This window comes from Ammodytes marinus (genome assembly GCF_949987685.1).
Source record: "Ammodytes marinus genome assembly, chromosome: 16".
NCBI lineage: Eukaryota > Metazoa > Chordata > Actinopteri > Uranoscopiformes > Ammodytidae > Ammodytes > Ammodytes marinus.
Window position 1 is genome coordinate 15,266,780 of NC_137220.1, and position 20,283 is coordinate 15,287,062.

General features: G+C 41.8%; 4 protein-coding genes across 6 annotated transcripts in view; 1 reads left to right on the plus strand and 3 right to left on the minus strand.

Annotated features, from left to right (window-relative positions):
• Positions 1-2,297, plus strand: part of mapk8ip3 (mitogen-activated protein kinase 8 interacting protein 3) — a 35,346-nt gene extending 33,049 nt beyond the window's left edge. Inside the window, exons 30-31 of the mRNA XM_080044128.1 lie at positions 271-417; positions 943-2,297. Of these exons, the coding sequence (XP_079900254.1) occupies positions 271-417; positions 943-1,085 (290 nt within the window). The 3' untranslated portion in view covers positions 1,086-2,297. The remainder of the gene's footprint in view (positions 1-270; positions 418-942) is intronic.
• nme3 (NME/NM23 nucleoside diphosphate kinase 3) lies at positions 356-6,373 on the minus strand. Of its 3 annotated transcripts, XM_080044126.1 has the most exons (8): positions 6,294-6,360; positions 6,141-6,187; positions 5,816-5,925; positions 5,104-5,234; positions 4,382-4,483; positions 3,863-3,975; positions 3,141-3,292; positions 356-447 (listed from the first exon to the last, which is right to left on the minus strand). In XM_080044126.1, the coding sequence occupies exons 3-7, from the start codon at positions 5,895-5,897 to the stop codon at positions 3,175-3,177; spliced, it is 546 nt and encodes a 181-aa protein (XP_079900252.1). In that variant the 5' UTR covers positions 5,898-5,925; positions 6,141-6,187; positions 6,294-6,360; the 3' UTR covers positions 356-447; positions 3,141-3,174. The 3 variants fall into 3 exon arrangements, with proteins under 3 accessions (XP_079900252.1, XP_079900251.1, XP_079900253.1); XM_080044125.1 differs by lacking the exon at positions 356-447 and having other exon boundaries at positions 2,392-3,292; XM_080044127.1 differs by lacking the exons at positions 356-447; positions 5,816-5,925; positions 6,141-6,187 and having other exon boundaries at positions 2,392-3,292; positions 6,294-6,373.
• A 1,053-nt stretch (positions 6,374-7,426) lies between these two features.
• Positions 7,427-9,170, minus strand: mrps34 (mitochondrial ribosomal protein S34). The gene is made up of 4 exons (XM_080043560.1): positions 9,111-9,170; positions 8,641-8,981; positions 8,427-8,469; positions 7,427-7,900 (listed from the first exon to the last, which is right to left on the minus strand). Exons 2-4 carry the CDS (start codon positions 8,950-8,952, stop codon positions 7,605-7,607), a joined length of 651 nt encoding a protein of 216 aa, XP_079899686.1. The 5' UTR covers positions 8,953-8,981; positions 9,111-9,170; the 3' UTR covers positions 7,427-7,604.
• Positions 9,171-9,542: 372 nt separating this feature from the next.
• On the minus strand, positions 9,543-17,021 carry spsb3a (splA/ryanodine receptor domain and SOCS box containing 3a). Its single transcript, XM_080043814.1, has 7 exons — positions 16,901-17,021; positions 15,710-15,906; positions 13,654-13,834; positions 13,167-13,354; positions 12,931-13,033; positions 12,705-12,830; positions 9,543-11,847 (listed from the first exon to the last, which is right to left on the minus strand). Exons 2-7 carry the CDS (start codon positions 15,833-15,835, stop codon positions 11,438-11,440), a joined length of 1,134 nt encoding a protein of 377 aa, XP_079899940.1. The 5' UTR covers positions 15,836-15,906; positions 16,901-17,021; the 3' UTR covers positions 9,543-11,437.
• Positions 17,022-20,283: the final 3,262 nt, after the last annotated feature.

Consider the following 20,283-nt stretch of genomic DNA (forward strand, 5'->3'; position numbering starts at 1 on the left):
GGAGTGAAACTACTGTGCACATGAATGCGTCATACCTCTGTATGGGCCAAAATCCCACCAGGCAGCCTCCCCTCCAAGGCCAAACAACAACTTTGTCCTAAAGTGTAGCAAAAACCCCTTGGAGTTGTCAGGTTTACTGAGACAAAGTTCAATAGGCAGAAAGCATGTATTGTGCATTAAAATATTATACAATCATAAAGCAAACTAAATTCTGTTAACACATACCTAATTTTTGTTTTGTGTGTGTGTGCGTGCGTCCGCACGTGACAGGAAATGTCCTGGCGACTCTAAACGGCAGCGTGCTGGACAGTCCATCCGAGGGGCAGGGATCATCAGCGCCCCAAGAGACGGAGGCCCAGAGTGTTCAAAATGTGTTGGTGCTGAGTGGAGGAGAGGGCTACATCGACTTCCGCATAGGTGAGCGCGGTCACACACCTGTCCGCAAACCTAATGCCAGAAACACACACTCGTATACCGTCTAACTATGTGAATCAAACAAACATTTAAAGCCCATGTAAACCAAAATTGCATGTAATTTAACTAGTAGCATGATAGTAAGCATCTGAAAAGAGTAAGGCATATGTATTCATTTACAGAAATTCGGTTTCGATAGATGAGGTAGGCTATACTCTGGTTCTTATTACACAATAAGTATTTTGAACCAATCACGGCAGTCCCCTGCCCGAACATTCTATAAAAACAATGACTCTTGCCATGGAGACCGTTTGACACAGCCACGCCCACACAGTTCTGTCAAATGGTCTAGACAGTAAGAAAAAGTATGAAGATTTATTTTCAGATTTCATCATATATTGATTTTTACTATTTTAGACCAGGCTTCCAGAGGCTTTAAACATGTACAGTATGGGCCGAGTTAATTGTGATTGAATATTTTTCCAGCATTCATTTATTAATTCATGTACTATTATTTTGAATCACCAGGAGACGGAGAGGACGACGAGACAGAGGAAGGAGAGAGCGCTGTTGCCATCCCTGTCCCCGTGGCTTCACAGATGAAACCTGCTTTGAGCAAAGCCGAGCGCAGCCACATCATCGTCTGGCAGGTGTCTTACATACCAGAGTGACACCTGGATTCTGCTTCAACAACCCCTCACCCAGTTCAGTTCCTTAAATAAATCTCCCCCCTCCCTCCAAAAAAGCTTCCAAGCAACCCCAAACCTTGTAAATCCCCCCCCCCCCAACAGGCTCTAAAACAAAGCCGTGTCCCTGTAACTATTATACCCTAACCCTCCCCACCATGCCCCGTCACCTTGTAACCTCTAATGCCTTGTAAGTACCTCCTATCTGATCTAGTAATCTGCCTGCCATGCTGTTTTGTCCCACCCAGGACATTGTTAACTCTCTTTCTTCATGAGCCTTGTAACCCAGCCTCATAAACTACCTCCCTACCACTGTATCGATCTTATATTCATTCACTGTATCTCCCTATATTTACCTCAATTGTCCCCGCATCTGCCCCAAAGTTACTTCTTCTTCTCCTCCTCCCTCCACTTGGTTTATCTGTGAAAAACTCCACCTAAAAAGCCTAGAGCCCCACCACGCATCAATAATTGTACCAAAAAAAAAAAAGGTACAGGCACTGACTTTAGAAATCAGTCTAATTTTTTTCTAACCGTTCACGCCATGTTAAGGTCCCTGTTTAAATGGAGTTATGGATTTTAAATGTCAGATGTTGATGGATCAACACAGTCTTTCAAGGTGTCTGGGAGTGAACACAATTCCAGTGAGGAGTCTCATTTTGGCTCTAAGATTGTAGTGTATGGTAAACGAGTCGGGGTTTGTAAAAATTCTTAAAGACAAGCGAAGGTACGACGACATGTAAAGAATGAAAAGTTACATTTATGACAGCGCAGACGCCTAGGCTTTTATTTTATTTCGGCTGTTATCTAAAAATGTTTGCATCCAATCATGCAATCTACCGTATTTGAAATGTGTTTATTTTCTACCCTGAAGAAAATTAAAAACCCATATGGGGAGACAATGACTTGGTGTGCGACCCCAGATGGCTGGGTATCCGTTGCGGCTGTCGAATTATTTAAGAATAGGTCAGAAGAGTCGTGCTGGAGTTGCGTGAACGAGGTTATTTAACCGGTAAAAGTGGTTGGGAAATGGTTTGGTGTAAAGCAGTCGGAAGACAGTGACGTGTTGTCATTAATGTGTACAGGGATTATTGTAAATCTCCAGACACACTGAAGCCCATCCTCTTTGTTCAGTATGGAAATTCATGCATCGATTCTCTCTCTGTGTGGATTAAATATTAAACTTATTTGTGTGCTGAAAAAACATGTTGCTGTTGTGTGGACGTCTTATTTTACAAAAGCAAACACAGAAACACAACGATGGACTGATTTTTCAATAGCACTTCATGATGACATTTATTGATTTTGGATGATTATAATACTTTTCATACAGCATAATGGGGTTTTAGAAAAGCTTGAATGTGACATCGTAAAAATGAAATATTTGCAAAAGGTTGTTTCTCTTAAGTTTGTAAACTGTGCAAAATCAGAGCTTTTTACATCTCGAAAGCTTTGACCATACACATTCAAGTAGTCTCAAAGGACGCAACAATCTGTTTTAAACCCTTACAGAATTTCAATTCATATTGTGATGCGGTGTTATTTGGTGATTCATTTTTCGCGGCACATCACCTGTTTACTTCTACAGAAAGTTCCCTGTGTTTTGAACTGAAATGATTGCTTACAGTGGACTTGTATGCAGCTATTTTACTTGTCATTCCCTGATGCACGTTTCAAATCTTAAAACTTGTTTTGCTCCACATTCAAAGCGTATTGCTTAAAAAGTGTGTAAACATGAGCTAGTGTCCTGAACTAAACAAAAAAATAACAAAGAAAAAACTGTAACAGAAGCAAACACTGCCGGATTCCTGATCATCACGTTATTGCTTGTTTTGTGCACGTTGTACCTCATACATCTTTGATAAAAAATACATTTTATTTAATAAAAGAAGAAGCAGCCGGAGATAAAACCTATTCTCCCTCTTGACTAGGAGCTACTAAAGCCCAAACAGCATTCATCTTTGGTATGATGGAATCCGTCTTGTAATGACACTTACTGTATGTAAAAACAAAATTACAAAGAAATGCAGGTTAACCTACTGGACGGTATAGACAGAGCAGCACTTGTGTCCAGTTAGTTGTATATCCAGTGGCTGCTGGCGTCCTCCCAGCAGTGGAGTTCGTCCTGACCAAACCACAGAGAGATTTCCCTCTGGGCGCTCTCCACTGCGTCGCTGCCATGGATCACGTTCCTGAAATACATTTCAAAAAGTTCAGGGAGCTGGTCCATTTTTTGGTTTTCTAAATATACTTAATCATTTTGGACCAGTTAAGGTTCTTTTTTTTTAAGCCCAGTGATTGCAATTCTTTAGATACGAACAGAAGCCGAAATTGCTTGTCCCACGTGGATCAGGTGATATGTCATCACTATATTTAAACCCCCAAAAAATAAAGTCCTGTTGTGTTTCTTTAACTCAGTTGACTGTTGAACCCTGGTTATAAGCTAGAAAAGTAGATTTTCTTTTATGAATTATTCTTGCAAATCAAATATAAGTAATCACAGCTTTCTTTTCCCACAGCTATTCTGACAAGTCACAGTTCAAAACAGAACAGGTGTAAATTAAACTATTCAACGGCTCAATTTAATTTAGCTGCTCTTGATTCAGGGCTCTGCTATTGCTCATGCTGGCTCACTGTCACACTCACTGTCACGTCGCACTTAATGTTATTAGGATCTACGGGTAATCAAATGTTTGCTGTTCTCCCTCACCGTTTCCTTCACAGGAGGAGAGCTGAAACCATAGAGTTATGTTATCTCCTACCTGCTCACTTCTACGCCGTAATCTCCTCGAATGGTTCCGGGCAGCGACTCCAGGGGGTTGGTCTCTCCCAGCATCTTGCGTGCCGTCTTTACCACATCTTGACCCTCCCACACCTGAATGAAAAGAACACAGATATGTATGTGACAACCGCTCGTAGAGCAATATCACAAGATAGTGTCAAAGGGATAGTTCCGTATTTTTGAAGTGTGGTTGTATGAGGTACTTCAGCATAGTCAGTCTGCTACCGTCAGGAGATGGCAGTCAGTGCAGTCATTTTAAGGAGTTTAGGAGGGGTGTTGCTGTCGGCTAGCCCCCTCTGCAACAGTACAATGCGGACTACTGCTACAGTGACGTCTCCCTCCAACTTTTTTAAATTACTGTGCTTGCGTCCATATCCATAAGGTTACACACTAAACTATGCATTAGTACCTCATATGATCCCACTTCCAAAACACAGAAATATTCCTTTAACGCTTGTCCAATGTGTATGCGGGGAAAAGTTTGTGGGATAATTCTCACCATTGCTACGATTGGTCCAGAGCTCATGTAGCTGACCAGTCTCCCGTAGAAAGGCTTACTTCTCAGGCTCCAGTAGTGTTCCCGGAGAAGATCTTCAGAGGCCTTGCACACAATTAAGACACACAGTCATTTAAAGCTCCCATATTATACACTTTTCGGTACTATTATACACCATATTATATGGTCTTAGTGGTCCCTAATACGTTTTTCTTTAATTGTTTGCTGAAAAAAACTTTCAGATAATTTATTGTACTATGCTGATGTTCAGCTAATCTCACAATGGCCTATTTTTTAAAAAGAGCTGCAGCTCCCCTTGTAAATATACAATCTTTGAGCTGCCCCCGCCCCCTGTCCGGAAACGAAGCCAGATACGCCTCGCCCTCTGTCTGTCAGGGTCGTGGACCAATAAGAAATAGGGGTGTGGGCTGCACAGTGGAAGCTTCTGGCTTTCCAGTGTGTGAGGTCAGAAAAGGGGAAAATTCTGACTGGAGTATATTGGGGGGAGGGGTGGGGGTTTCAGAAAGGGGGAGAGTGAGAACAGGAGAGATTGTAATTTTTTAAAATATTTTGGCAGTCTCTAGGCACACCGTGGACCCATGGATATGTTAGAACACATTTAAAAAGTGCATTTAGCATAATATGTGACCTTTAATTCAAATAATAGAAAATATAATTCATGAATATAACAGTCACAATGGGGGAATAAAAAAGGGCCCATATACCTGAACAAGTTTGAGGCCGACCAGTTTGAACCCCTTCCTCTCAAATCGACGCACGATCTCCCCCACCAGTCTCCGATGCACGCCATCAGGTTTCACAGCGAGGAAGGTGCGCTCGTTCACACCGGTCCAGCCTAGAACCACAGAGAACAAGAAATGTTTTTTTTTAATAGCACACACACACACACACACACACACACACACACACACACACACACACACACACACACACACACACACACACACACACACACACACACACACACACACACACACACACACACACACACACACACACACACACACACACACACACACACACACACACACACACACACACACACACACACACACACCCTTGAGCAGCTTGCATCCACCTCTGCAAGCAACTGGGATGCACGGAGTACACAAAACTCACCCAATGTAGCCCTGCATGATCAAGGACAACTCAGACATGAGTGACAGCTGTGTTAACTCTCACAACATGCATACAAGTGTCATCACCACATAGGCCATCACATACAGAACTTCCCATGCAGCAGTGGCCACTGCACATTGCACACACTACATGCTCTACAGGGTTAGTCACCCTCATCCTGTTGAAGTTATATAAATTATAGGGGAACCCGCCTTAATCCTGCACTTAATACTGCACCCTCTGCAACAAACCTCTCAAATTACAGCCTCGAGCGCGGTTAGTTAGTTTTGTCCTCACCAGATTGTCCAATCCGAGCCTGTTTAACCACCAAATGTCCTAGATCACGCACATCTCGCTGTGACCTTTTTCTGGGGCCCATAGCGGCGTTCACGGGCTCCACGTCAATCCTGGCAGCAGCACCAATACATGAGCTATTTTTAGTTTAATGAATCATCAACTTTTTTCCCCCTTATACAGAGCAGCAGCTATAAAACCGCCATGCTGTACTTCACTATAATCTGTTAATGAAAACTGACATTCTGGGTATTAATAGTCTAGCTTCATTGGTTACAACAGCTCTACAGAAGTTAGTTTTGGCGTCACCACACAACGACTATTTCACCTGTGGACTGCGCTCTCCTTGTTGCTAGCCGAGGAAAGCTTCTCCTGCTAACACACACAGAGGAAACTTTCAGCAGCTTATTTATCCGGGGCGGAAATACGAATTGAAACGGCAGCGAGTGACACGTAAAGTGAGAACCCACAGAATACCAACCTGAGTGGAAGAGATATGCGAATACAGACAGAAAGAGGCCGATCATTGTAACACCGGCGGACGGAGCACACTGGAGGAAGCTGAGAATAAGCCTTCTAAGTGTACGTCATCACGCACGCACAAAACGCACGCATGTTGCAGTATGGAAAGCAGCTATACATTTAATTAGTAAACAGGCCTGGTTCATGTGTGTTTTTATTACAGGGGAGTCGTAATACTTTGTATATAATACCAATATAAAACGTTTTTAATGTTAACCAGAGTTTGGAGTAGATCAGTGGTTTTCAAACTGTGGGGCGCGCCCTATGGCAGGGGGGGCGCGGATGAATATGTGAAAAAAAATAAAAAATTAATAAATTTAGTTTGTTTTTTAGCAGTTTGCTCTCATGTGTTCACCTCTTAATCTTGTAAGCTTGTCATTATTCATTCATTTGTTTAATTGCTGATTATTAATGATTGTATTAATCAATTTGTATGCTTGTTGGTTTTTTGCATTGTTGAAAGGAGCCTGAGGCCTAATAATTGAATTGCCAATGACTGCTGCTGTAATTGTTGTGCATATGACAAATAAACCTCTTGAATCCTGAGTTGAGTGTTTAGTAAGTATTCAAATTAACCTTTCATTTATAAAAAGAAAAAACCTTGATTGTGGTATAAGTATTACAGTCAATGCTGATTTATGGACCGATATGCTACACAGCACCACTGAGTGGGCAAAGTAATACATGGCCGAACTAAGCTTGAATAAAGTGCAAAAGTAAACAGCATCTGCCGGTGCAGCAATGAGAAAATCTTAAATTGAGCGTACAATTAAACAGATATTTATCTTTTAGGTAAGCATTTATATACGTGGCGAAAAACCGACTTTCGACTGGCCCCCTCTGCAACAGTGCAATGCTGACTGCTGCTACAGCGACGTCTCCCCTGCAGTCCTTGAAATGACTGTGCTGACTGCCATCTCCATAAGGTAATACACTAACTTTGCATAAATCCGCCATACAACCCCCACTTAAAAAATACTGAACTATCCCTTTAAAAAGGTAATTCGCCTGCAATAACAAAAGAGCATCAAAAAAACACTAATAGCAGCTAAATTACATCACAAATATATTTAATATTTACTTTAACACACACAGATACATATTAAACAGAGAATTCTGCTTCAGATGGAAAAAGCAGAGAACTGATTTGAGTCCAGTATTTAGCAGGACATTGAGGTGAGGTCTTCCAGTGCTGTTGGACTGAAAAAGTTATGACTTCTGTCGACACAGTTTTGGTGCAAAATGTCAGATTAGTGAATGACCACCAGTGTCACACCGCTGTCCCCTCTGTCTGCTCCTGTTGTTCCTGCCTGCGGAAATAGTCTTTGTTGAGTAGGACGTCCCTCTTTAGAGGCAAAGCGGGCTCCTTTGTCATGACGCTGCCCGTTGCCTTCTTGTGCTGGGCCAGCAGCATGGCGCGCACCAGTGGCGGGTAGGAGACGGACCTCACAGGCGGCTCAGGCAGAGGCTCAAAGTCCTTGAACTGCTGCTCCATGTGTTTGGGAACCAGGCGCCAGTCGTGGTACATCACCTTGTCCACCTCCTTCACGTCGCTCTCCTGTTTTCCTGCCGGGCACAAAAACGCAACAAAAAGTCATTACATAGATTTGTGTAGAGAAATAGATATACCTTTTTTTTCCTATAATCGGCGCGTTATTCTTTGTACAGTGATATCTTTCAATCCCTCCTTTTTCACGCTACAGACAGCATTCATGAACAAATCTGAAGTAGTATCTACTTTGTACCTCAGAGGTCAAATAACAATACTGATGAACGTGAATACAAACAGAAAACATAATAGAAAATACAATTTGGTAATAAAAAGTGAAAATGCAAATAATAGCACTAATATTTTTTCAGATTTAATTTATTCAATATATAAATTATATTTTCTGTAAATGTAATAAAGACTCTTGCTGTTTTAAAGGGTTTTCCTTACTACCATGAATACAATTCTGGATTACGATAACAAATAGTATTTGCTTCTTAAACTGACAATAAATAGACTTAATGTTATTTTTTTAATTATATTAAAATAACATGACTTCAATTGTAAAAACACATGGATCAAACAAACCGGGTCCAGTCTTACCTTTGTAGGTGAGGACCCCCCATGCTTTGCCATGGTCCATGTTCTGAAAAAACACAAGGATCAAGAAGTTTATTCGTCATATGCACAACAATAACAGCAGCAGTCGTTGGCAATGAAATGGGAAAATAAATGATATCAGTTATGATATGTAGCCGTTACAGGAGTCCGAAGTTTCCCCATGATGCCACACCAGACTGGACTCTACTCCACTCACCTCGGCCGTGTAGTCCACCTTGACCTTGGTGACCTGCCAGTAGCTGGGCTCCGTGTGCTCCTCCAGCCACGACTTGCGGGTGAAGAGGCGGCCAACTCCGAACAGCCTCATGCCGGCCAGCAGGGTGAAGAGGCGGCTCTCCCTGCGGACGTCTTGCCACGCCAGCACGGGCAGCATCTTCCCCGTAAGCGGCCGCCGCATCGTCTCGTAGTCCAGGGCGAACTTCTGGGACTCCCGCGGCCGAGACTTCAGCTCCCGGTACGCCCGGATCTTCCGAGCCATTTCGGCTATCAGTCGCCTTTTCTTCACCATGGCTGTCCTATGTGTTTGATCACTTTCTCCTGCAAGAGATTAATCAATGTGACACCTTAAAACCGCCTCGTGCTATGACTACGACAACTCCACTTTTATGAATGATTGACACTAGGCCTATGTACTCTGCAAATACAGTATTGAGAATGAAAAAGTACCTGAGTCTGTGATGCAGTAACGATTCCACTTGACCTCCGAAAGCAAGGCACACAACTTCCGCCGACTTGGTACGGCCGCTCACAGCTCCGTGTGAACACGCAAAGGGACATTTGTTCCGCCTAAAATAAATTAGGTAGAAGATTTCATGTAGCTGGCACATCAGGTGCCGAGTTATTAGATAAGAGGGAGTGTAATAAATAACGTGAAGATTTTACACATGATTGTTAAACCATGATTTTTGCTTTTACTTTGGTAAAATAAGGTTTATTGTTTATTGCACTCCAGAAATGTTCAAATTAAAGCACAAATTAAAGCACTTTTGTTGAACACAATAACTTGACATCTTGAAACCAACTGATATTTCTATGGTACCTGTTGCCTGTGGGATAAATAAACACAGCCAATCCTTTTTGCTTATTAAGCATTCATTTTATTTTTCAGCTGAAAATCATGCTGATAAGTTATACAGGGAAAAAGGGTGAGTAAAGGCCTTCAAATACAGTATTATTAGTATGGCATGGTATAGAAGAAACACTTAAAATTTTTCCTATTTACAGAACAATGTTAAGAAAAAGTGCTTGGAGGCATCCATGTAAGACTAATACTGTGAAATAAGACGAACAATACATCTGAAGGACTACAGCTGACCTTTCGGTGGTAACATCTAGATATATAGGGGAAACAACTGACAAGTCAATACACAGGTAGACAGGATTAAGTGAATCATGTCACACTACGCATGACTAACGGAGCATGGTCCTCTGGTACCATCCCCACTGTCAGTGCCTCAGTTATTATGCGTTTCCCTCTGAAAACCCTTATCACATAAGTAGCTTGAGCTTCTATTGCATAGTACCATAAGAACATGATCAGAGACTGGTGACTTAAGCAGCAGTTGGCATACTCTGACACTTTAACACCTGGGTCAAGTTTCTGTGATCATATTGAAACCAATTTCCTGTTTACCACAGCCACCGCTCTACTTTAGTGGGGAAACAAAGAGCTTTTTTACAGGCACCTTTCAGTAGACCCTATAGTGAGAACTTAATGTTAAAGGCCTTGGGGAAAACCAAAAGAACACGCTTGCATAAACAGATCAGTACAAAAAAAGTTTAACATTAAAACTGCTCATAACATCATATTGTCAATCGAAAGGAAATAACTTTTTAAAATTGGAAGTTAAAATGTGCGGCAGTCTCTTCTGAGAGACACACTTGTCTCATGACATTAACACTGAAAAAAGGTTATTTAAGTAACAACGTACACTGCGTATATCTTTAAAAAAAAAGGAAGATGAAATCTTAGTTTTTACAAACAAGTAGCATAAGGTTTCGATAGGACACTGTCAAAAGCTGGTGACAGACGGACGTCACCACAAACGAGAAACAAGAATTATCTGATGAGGAGTCACAGGTGTGGGAGTTGCTTGGAGATGATGGCTGCTCCAAATATACACATACTTTTGTTTTTTTAAGGACTACAAGCTGCACAATACATTCAGGTTCACTCCACCTCCTGCTAACATTTCTTTTCATTTTGCTTTAGAGGTGTAACCTGTGGCTAAGCAATGAGAACTCTTTGACCTATGGCATGTCACTTCCTGTCAACAGATTACTTTGACAATGCATCGATAGCATTTAGGTTAAGAACGATACATTATTTGCATACAAAATTAATAGACAGAAAATATTTAGTAATTTTAACACCCCTATTTTTGCAGATAATCCATAAATCCGGCCATACCTAACTTTTGTGTTTATCCCGTAGCATATGACCAAAGCCCACACGTGCATGGCAAGAAGTTATGCTAGCTGACCAAGTTATAACCACAAATCTTTGCACCTACTATTACTGAAGCTGGTTTGGATACTGAATAATGCATGTCGAGCATGAAGACATCTGAATGGCATGAGACAAGATCACAGTAAAAACGTGCAGGCTAGAATACTGCCGTCACGGTTTTCCGCTTACGTTCGTACCGCTCCGATCCTGGTTCATTTCTTAACTATTGGATAACATGGATGTTAATGAAAGCTTGGGGCAGGAAGGAAACACTAGATTAGATGCCAAAGTAACGTCTGCCAGTGTTTAAAGGTGGAGTCAGCGATTCCGGAGAATGTTTGCTGTCAGCATCACTTTGTCAAAATAAGTGAATATATCTCCTCCCGATCCGCTAATTATCCGTACTGTGCGCAAGCGTTCTCCAGAATTGCTGACTGCACCTCAAAAAAGGAAAGTTTGAGGCAGGTTAGGAAACACTAGATAAAGTTGCCAAGGTTATGTCTGCCAGTGTTTAAGAGGAGGTAGGATTGGTGGGCATGTCCGGTCATGTCCAGCGACATCTCTTCCTCCGACAGGCTTCGGGGTCTGAGGTGCATCCCTCAGAGTCGCTCTCAGAGCAGGACGGTCCGGCCAGGGGGGGGACGGGAGAGCAGGCGGGAAGCTCCGCCCTATCTGGGCTTTCTTCTTCTTCTTCTTCTTCTTCTGTGGTGCCACTATTGAGACTGAGCACCCAGCCCAGTTTGTTGTGGAGCAGCTGTCGGAGGCCCGGCGGCAGTGGCAACACGTCCAGGTTGTCTATACAGTCCGGCAGCAGCTGGCGAAGGCGAGCGCAGCAGAGGTAGAGCAGGGAGGTGGGCGCAGAGCAGGAGCGGATCACCTTCATGCTGCTCTTGGCCGCCGTGGAGCAAGCCATCGGGTAAAACCTCTTATTCTGGAGCTCTGTGGTGGCCACGCCTGGATGGAGAAATGATGAGAAAAGTCCTGTTATAATACCACACTGCGGCCATATGTGTTGAGTTGTGAACACAGATTCATAGAGAAGTATTAAGATTGACCCAGCCAGACCGATATATCGGCCATTTTTTTTATTTTATTTTTTTAAGATATTTTTTGGCATTTTTATGCTTTATTGATAGTGTTGAGACAGAGTTGAAATGGGGCAGAGAGGGGAGCGACATGCAGAGAGCGACCACGGGCTGGAATCGAACCCGGGTCCGCTGCTGGCCGAGGCCCATGGGGGGGACGCCCTACCAATTGAGCTAAGGGCGCCCCCAATATTGGCCAAAATTTGATTGTTTTGCTGATGCACCGGTATTGGTGTGTATAGATAGTATTCATCATTCATTCATATGGCCCTTATTTATTATCTGTATGTATATTTATGTTATACGTTTTGTATTTAATGTAAAGTAGGAACCTGTACCAAGCTGTACTGAAAACAAATTCCACCAGCCTGGCTGTGTGGTCATTAAAAGAATCAATCAATCAATCAATCAATCAATCAATCTTAGAAAGCATTAATTTTTTTTTAATATAAACAAACAAGGGGTTTGGATCAATACCGTTTTTTATGTTAAAAATACTCAGGTCCTTAAAATCGTTTAAGATTCACACAGCGATATCATTATCGGCCCAAAAAATTGAGTATTGAAAGGGTTATGGGGACCAATAGAGCTCTTGTCTAATCAGAAAACAGAACTGATATCAAAAGAGAAAAAAATGTGTCCCAGTGCATCCTTACAAATCAACAAAATAGGAATCAAACTACCAGCTCTGCGGTCAATAGTGTACTTTGCTGGTCCAGCACTAACCTATACACTTGCGATTCTTGAAGAAAGTGAGTGTGCCGTGCCATGTGTCCAGGTGGACTCCAATGATGGAGCCCTGTCCAAAGCGGGAGGAGAAGTTCATCTTGTCTCCTTTATGATGCAACAGGCCTGGCAAAAAGGGAAAACAAGTACAGAACTGAAGTGTGACTCAGACAAGAAGTATTGTGACTAGTTACTGCTACATTATAGCACATTGTGTTAAGCTTACCGGTGTAGGAAAGACCCCAGCTGTCTGTGTCTTTCCCCAACAGACTGCAGAACGTGTGTCTGTATTTGTCTAAGTTGACATCAGAAGTCCCAATGCCAACCATCTGTACAGAAACAAAGAGTTATTAAGACAAATTAACTTCAGCTTTGTCTCAGACAAAACATTTGCTCTAGCTTTGGATGTCTTCAGGAAAGTTATTTTACACATTAAAAGCGGGTGATTATTGGGAGGTTTACCATGTCTGTTCCATACACTGGGGACGTCATCTTTATCTCCCAGAAGTGCTGCCCTTCAGCCAGCTCCTTGGAGCCGCGGATTGCTGCCGTGCCACAGCTGTATTCAGAGTGGAAGTTTACTTTGCGATTGTCACAGCTCAGTAATGTCGCTGTCGATCGGCTGTTGGTGTCCCAAACCCAGTCAAACTCTGAAACATCGGCCCTAAGTCATTAATTGATTCATGGTCAAAAATTGAGTAAGCCAATTAAAGACGGAGTCAGCTTTTCTGGAGAAAGCTTGTTGTCAAAATCACTTTTTGTAAAAATCTCTGATTATAACCCCAAGACCCACTACCTGGCTGTATTTATGTACTGAAAACAAATCTGAGCCTAGGCTGTTTATGAACAGTGGGTTTTTTGTGTGCCAGATTTTGACAAAAAGTGATTTAGACCTCCAATTCTCCAAAATCACTGACTCTGCCTTGAAATGCAGCAGTTTCTACTAGACCTTGGTCATCCTCTCCACAGTGGCAGTCTTTAACCTGGTGGAAAGCTCGCAGACGAGGGTTGTAGCTGGTCTCAGCCTGGGAGTCACAGCCACAGTAGGACTCCCCGGTGACAGGCACAGCACTAGGGACCGGAGGGACCATCACTGTTGAAAAGTCCGCCTCAGAGTCTGAATCACTGTACTGGGGAGCAACAATGTAGAAAGGAAGAACAGGTTTAAAAGTCAGCAGCAACACAGTAATGGTTTCAGTCAGTGCGTTTCCATGGCACAACTAGATTAGATTATCACATATATCGAACTAGACACTCGAACGGACCGTGTCACTTGTCTGAGTTTACATGGCCTTTCAGATATCGGATAAATGTCCAATGCACGGCTGTCTCCACTATGCTAGGTGGCGCTGTAGCCCTTTCAACCATGCTTTCAACAAGTGTTGAAAGAGCCACGTCCGGTTCTCTTCCGTCAATAACCCATGGTGTAGCCATGGGTGTAGCCTATTACGCGCAGGCACACAAGCACAGAACGAGAAGTCCGATAAGCGATGTCCGATCCCTGTATACATGCAGAGAGAATGCCGACTATGAACGAGTTATCTAGGTGTTCTTATCCGACATCTCTTGTCCGTTATTGTGCCGATTTGTGTGCGAAGTAGATCGGATAAAGGTGTTTACATGCAGTTTAAAAGTCCTGTTGAAGTCTTATTCGTTTAGTTACCCGATTATGAGTCTGCATGTAAACGCACTGACTGTTAAAGCGGATACGAGTAACATTTAAATATCTTTTAAACAACCTCATGTTTCCTCTGATAATCATAAATTACCTTTAACAGCAAACGAGACCATCAGTGCAAAGAAAGACGTTTTTATATAGTTTTTATTACTGCTTTTGGTCTGGTCGCACACCCAGTCCGATTTTCGGTTCGCTCGTGCAGGCTCTATGGTCACATATCCGTATTGGTTGCAGATTTCAGTGTGGCGCTGCAACGCGATTTGAGAAGCCTATCCCTCCAGGTGAGGGAAGGGGAGCGGGAGCCTTGTTTGAGACAGTTATTTGTCGTCATAAATGACTGATAACGGGGCTGAACCATCAAAGAAAAAAAAGAGAATGCAATGAAGAAAAGCGAAAAGGGAGAGTGAGTGATAGGCGGGCGGGAGGACGTTGCCAAGCAACGTGTATACAATTTCACGAGAGCGAAACTAGACTGCTAAATGAATGAGCGGTTGGTACTAACACAAAGTTTGCTTTGCTTCACCATCATCAGATAACCATTATCTGAAATAGTCATTATTTACATCAACAACACAAACACATTACCTCATCGTGATCCATAGTCTACTAACTGCCGTCTCTCATTCATTCGCTTTCTGTGAGGACACAGCTCCGTGAGAGAGAGAGTAGTTAGGTGACGCTGCTGAATCAACTCATTGCAAGCAGGTGTGTGTACTGACTGGCATTAGTTGATGCAGTGTCAAAACCACTCTCACGGAGCCGAAAAGAGTCCTCACACTTTCAACACACGAACATGCACTATATTGCGCCCTTCTCAGTCCACGCTCACGCGCCTGGCACGAGCATTTGCGACAGCGGGCGTCGTAAAAATACTACCGCTTTTGTCCAAAGGGGACGCCAACGTGCCATCTTACTCGTAGTGCCTTTAAAGGCTGCTGTTAACACCATCATAGGGCCTTGGATTGGAAGATGTAGGAAAAATGCAGACGCTACATTGTTCCTTTCTGTGGTTAAAAAAAGTGATTGTTTCTGATATAAAGCATGCGATTAAGTAATACTTTATCTTCAAGTATAAGACATCAGCAAAAACAAACGGATACTGTTTATTATCTCCAAAGGCAGATAAGAGACTTGAGGTTTCGTAATGTTGTCTTGTAATGATGACAAGAAACAATTCTCTTCTGCCTGGGGTGTAAAATGTAGGTTGTCATCATATAACACAAAAACAAAATCATACATGTCCACACCAAAGTCACGTCATATCTGTTCAGAGCTTTCTGTCGAGGGGCAAACTACAGCCCTCCCCCACTGTATGCTTACTGCTTACCTCTAGTCGGTCATAGTTCCAATCTTCACTTTCAGAAGCCAACACTAGAGCCCGAGCATCAGCATCGCGCCGGATCCCACCCCAGACATATCGCCATGCTCGACTGTTCCTGCTGCGCCTGGACATGGCCGCAGCAGCAGCAGCAGCAGCAGCAGCGACTTAGAAGCAGGTGCATCAGATGAGCATCAGTCCAGCTGCTAAGATACAAAACCACAACACAATTATCTTGAGAACCATACACACTAGACTAGAGGACTTCTGTGGCGGTTCACCTTAAGCCAGCTTCTTACAGTTCTGCATGTAGCTTTCTGCATGGTTGGGCATGTCCTCTGAATCATTCGCATGACACACTTCGTTCGGTTATATGTACTTTAGGGATGTAAATATACTTTTAATCAACCGTAATTTGAAATGAATTGAAAACAGTTCATTAGAGAGTGTGGTGAATTTCCACTATCGAGAAATACAACAATTTAATATCCTCACAAAAGTGACTTGAACAGGCTAAAATACAGCCCTAAATTGGATTTCTGATTTATATATATTTATTTATTTAACATTGTTCAGTTTCCCCGCTGTAAGGGATTGTTTGGTTGTTTTTCATAAAAGAAAGAAAAAGATGTTGACTTACATTGAAGAATATTATCTTATCGTCCCATGCACTAATACACTACTTTCCAACCAGCAACATTCACTACTATCCTGGATCAGCCTAATTAAGCAATATTATCATTACATTGTATATCCCCAGTCGAGAAAAATCGATATTGACATTTACACACACCATCCTGACAACTTAACCAAACACTACGTTACTGGTTCTAGTCTTCAACGTATTGCAATCATCAGTCAAATGGTATTATGTTTTGACGTGTGTGATGCTGTTTTCTTATGCTACCCAGCCGAGCTAACAGGCGCAGCTATCGCTAGCCACATAGCTATTATTCATGTTAGCGGGTTTAAAAAAAACAAGGTCAAATCAAGACAGTCTGCTGGTTATACGTGTGACAATATTATAATGCACCGCTCGATAACGTTGACTACAATGGGTTCACGTTTTATTAGCCGTATAGAGAGAAAAGTGGGACTGGACGCAGACCAGCTGATGCACATTCATGAAGTAGCTAACTAGCTTCCATTAGCTGCGTGATTCTATCAGCGCTGGATAAAAAAACAACTCTTTAACGTTACCTGTGCCTGTTGTTCACGAGCAGCATTCGCGGAGATACAACGAACGAGAAAGTTGTTCCTCGAAGGCGCCTATGCTGGATAGTTAGGGCCAAGACCATTAAGCTCAGCTTCCTCTTCCCATGACCTACTTTACATGAGCGTAAATAATAACAAGGCGGTCTCTCTGTGACTGCGTGAGTAACTCATGGACCTATAAAGAAACTGCACAGGATCCATCACAGCAAGTTTACAGCCACAGCTGCAGGAACTAGTTTTATTCAGTGGGCGAATAAGTACTTAGATAAGGCAACAGTTGCACCAGTACCACTCGTAAGTATAGGTAACATCGCTAAATGAACCCAATGGAGGATCAGCAAAATAATAATACTCATAATTTCAGTATAAAAATATGCAGTTACATAAAATTACGTTAAATTAAATTAAACGTTAAAAACGTTACATTAAAAAATGTAACTGGATAAAACACAGAAGTAGGCTATTTATAATTAGATAGGTTCCTAGTTTTTTCTTAAAGTCGGAGTCAGGACTGAAATTAAGATGACTGTATTTTTTCCTTCATCATTTACATCAGGTAGCATTGGAAATGTACCTTACTAAAACATGTTCATACTTGACTGCTGGTATACTGTTGCCCTTTTTTCAAGGCAAACTTATTATGAAGAATGGCCTTTGTCTGTGGTTAAAGGCATAGCTACTGTAATTTAACATCATGCATACACATAACTATACTGTTATATAATTTGGATCATGTTACACTTCATATATAATATAGGCCTGTACTGATGTAGCCTACTACAGATTGCATTATATTGAATTCTTGCAATTATTTTTATTAAAGCTGTTATTTCTTGATAACAACTCAATCAACACATTATCTCGATACGATATTATTAACTCATGATAGTATCATAACAGGAATGTAGGAGCCCATAAAAGACGTGCTTGCAACTATATGAATGAACTTATCTTGAGAAAACAAAAGGCCTTTTCTTGAGATCATTTATTGTTATAATAATATAAATCTCTTTTTTTTAATAATACGTCACCTCGTGTATTGCTCCGATTGGTCGTAGTGCTATCCAATTGCGTGCAGTGGTATTTGAAATGCACGGAGTTGGGGAGTTCTATCGATCGTGGCCAGACCCTATATCGTTCTAGATGTTGGTCTGGATTTCAAGGCTAACACTATGCATTTGAATAAAAAAATAATAATTATAGAGGTGGTGTGTTTATCTGCACTTAAAATATGCATAGTCAACTAAAGCCAATTCATTATCTTGTGATGTATCGAATACAAAGCAGTGTTTATGGTGATGAGAAAGCAAGAAGTTATCATCTTGTGGTTATGATGAGAAAGCAAAAAGTTATTTGTTCTCAGGCCCGGTTCTAGAAAGTCAGACTTGGGTGGGCCTGTAGACATTTTAGGTGGGCACACTTTTCAGGGAGAGCGAAGATGCGAGCGCGCGCAGAGCCGAATTTTTTTGCCCTTATAAGATCTCTGCGTCTGCTTTTTGGCACATTTACTGTGAATTGTGTAGAACACAATATGCAAATACACTTTGAGTGCTGCTGTGTGGGAGATTTGATTCTTGCATGTTTTTTTTTCCAAAATGTTTATGAATAACATATAATATACATTATATACAACATAATGTATCTATTTTTCTTAATCGCAGTATTAACTGTAGGCAGCCTGAGCTGATTGAAGAGAAAGCTTTGGGACTGGGCAACCTGGATGGTGGTAGTCCAGAGCTATATACTACACACACTACTTTCCACTATTGCCTCTGATTTCTAGCTGGGTTAAGATAGTAGCCACCTGAGGTCACGACCTTGCTAGGGGGGTCCGGGGGTATGCCCCCCCGGGAGATTTTTTTTTACCTTTTTAAAGTGAAATGCATGAATCTGGTGCACTTTGAGAGGAAGATTAAGAGGCTAAATCTGAGGAATTTTGTGTGAACAAATAATTTGGAGACACTGGGTCGGATGAATTAGAAGCTATTGAAGAAAGACACATGGATTTTCCATAGAAATATACATTTGAAATAAAATATTATGCAGGGTCCTCTAGGATGGGCTTGGTGCTCTTTTTCTTTTACGGGACATATTTTTCTGTAATATGATGAATTAATTTAAATGCAGTGAGAGGAACGAAGCAGAAGAACTCTGTTGTCCAGTTATCTTATTTTCCACAGACGAGGCTGAAATAGGCTATAGACTACAGTATACACAGTGCATGGGCAACTGAGGGCAGCCCCATTTTCAAATATTTTTAAATAAACTCAATACACACTGTGCACGCCATGGACTTGAACGTGACGTGATCAGTTAACCTCGGATTACCTCCTAGATGAACTGATTCAATTATTAAGCTAATAACTATCTACCAAAACATTGTATTCCTTTTATTGTATGATAATTTACATTTACATAATATGATGTTGATATCAAACACACAAACTCGGGACCCTAAGCAACCGCTCATTTCGCTTATGCCTCGGGCCGGCTCTGCTGAGAAGTGACCACTATAAGCGGGTGGGTAACTTGGAGGCAGACTGTCCTGCCCACCCAATAATACAATTAGAAACAATGCATGGTAATGGTATATTCTTTAGTATTAATTAATTGTCTGAATTTTATTTGACATTTTCTTGGACAGCGAATGAACAGGTCCGTCCGATAGTGGGTCTGGACTTCCACCTAAAAAAAAAATAATATTTTTTTTTTTGTGATTGGGTGGGCACAGCCCACATTTGGGTGGGCACGGCCCACCCTGGCCCCTTTCTACTGCCGGCCCTGTTTGTTCTTAGCTTCCGTACATACAGTACATGTTTGGTTTGACTGTTGATTCAAATTAACATACATTGAACTTGTTTGCACACGCAAAGGCTGTTTTTTGTTTAGTTGATCTGATGGGATACATGTAAAACGTGCTACAGGCAATTTGTACCTCTTACAGTTACAGTGCCTTCAGTTTTGTTGATCCTTCTTATTTTTAGCCTTCAAAGATTCAAGGAATCACAACTCTGTCAGGTTAAGAATATCTGTAAAATTCAGTTCAACCTGATTTTGTCCTTAAGGTGCTCCCTACCTGAACACTAGGCTTTTGCAACACTTCATTGACCAAAGTGTTCGGATCCCAAACCCATTGTTTTATGAATTGATTTATGAAGAGGGAAAAACGGGTTACAATTTTGCATTAAAGAGGCAGTGAAGGAGATGGATAATATTCACTAATGGGCACCAAGAGGATTGTTGTAAAGCCAGTTCCCAATGCTCATAAGACCCTTTTTTTGGGGGGGGTTACACATAGCTAGGAATGAAATACGTAGGCCTACTGTATTTTATTACCGATCTGTCCTAACTGCCTTGTATTTAAAAGG

Coding starts and splice junctions, on each gene's coding strand:
- mrps34 (XM_080043560.1), bottom strand. CDS start 8,952: ATGGTGAAGAAAAGGCGACTGATAGCCGAAATGGCTCGGAAGATCCGG. Junction 8,470..8,640: donor AGGTGGACTACACGGCCGAG/GTGAGTGGAGTA, acceptor GTGTTTTTTCAG/AACATGGACCATGGCAAAGC. Junction 7,901..8,426: donor GGGGGTCCTCACCTACAAAG/GTAAGACTGGAC, acceptor TGTGCCCGGCAG/GAAAACAGGAGAGCGACGTG.
- spsb3a (XM_080043814.1), bottom strand. CDS start 15,835: ATGTCCAGGCGCAGCAGGAACAGTCGAGCATGGCGATATGTCTGGGGT. Junction 12,831..12,930: donor CTGGGGTCTTTCCTACACCG/GTAAGCTTAACA, acceptor CCTTTTTGCCAG/GCCTGTTGCATCATAAAGGA. Junction 11,848..12,704: donor CAAGAATCGCAAGTGTATAG/GTTAGTGCTGGA, acceptor TTCTCCATCCAG/GCGTGGCCACCACAGAGCTC.
- nme3 (XM_080044126.1), bottom strand. CDS start 5,897: ATGGGCCCCAGAAAAAGGTCACAGCGAGATGTGCGTGATCTAGGACAT. Junction 5,235..5,815: donor GGCTCGGATTGGACAATCTG/GTGAGGACAAAA, acceptor CTGTGGTTCTAG/GCTGGACCGGTGTGAACGAG. Junction 3,976..4,381: donor CTGGACCAATCGTAGCAATG/GTGAGAATTATC, acceptor CTTTTCATTCAG/GTGTGGGAGGGTCAAGATGT.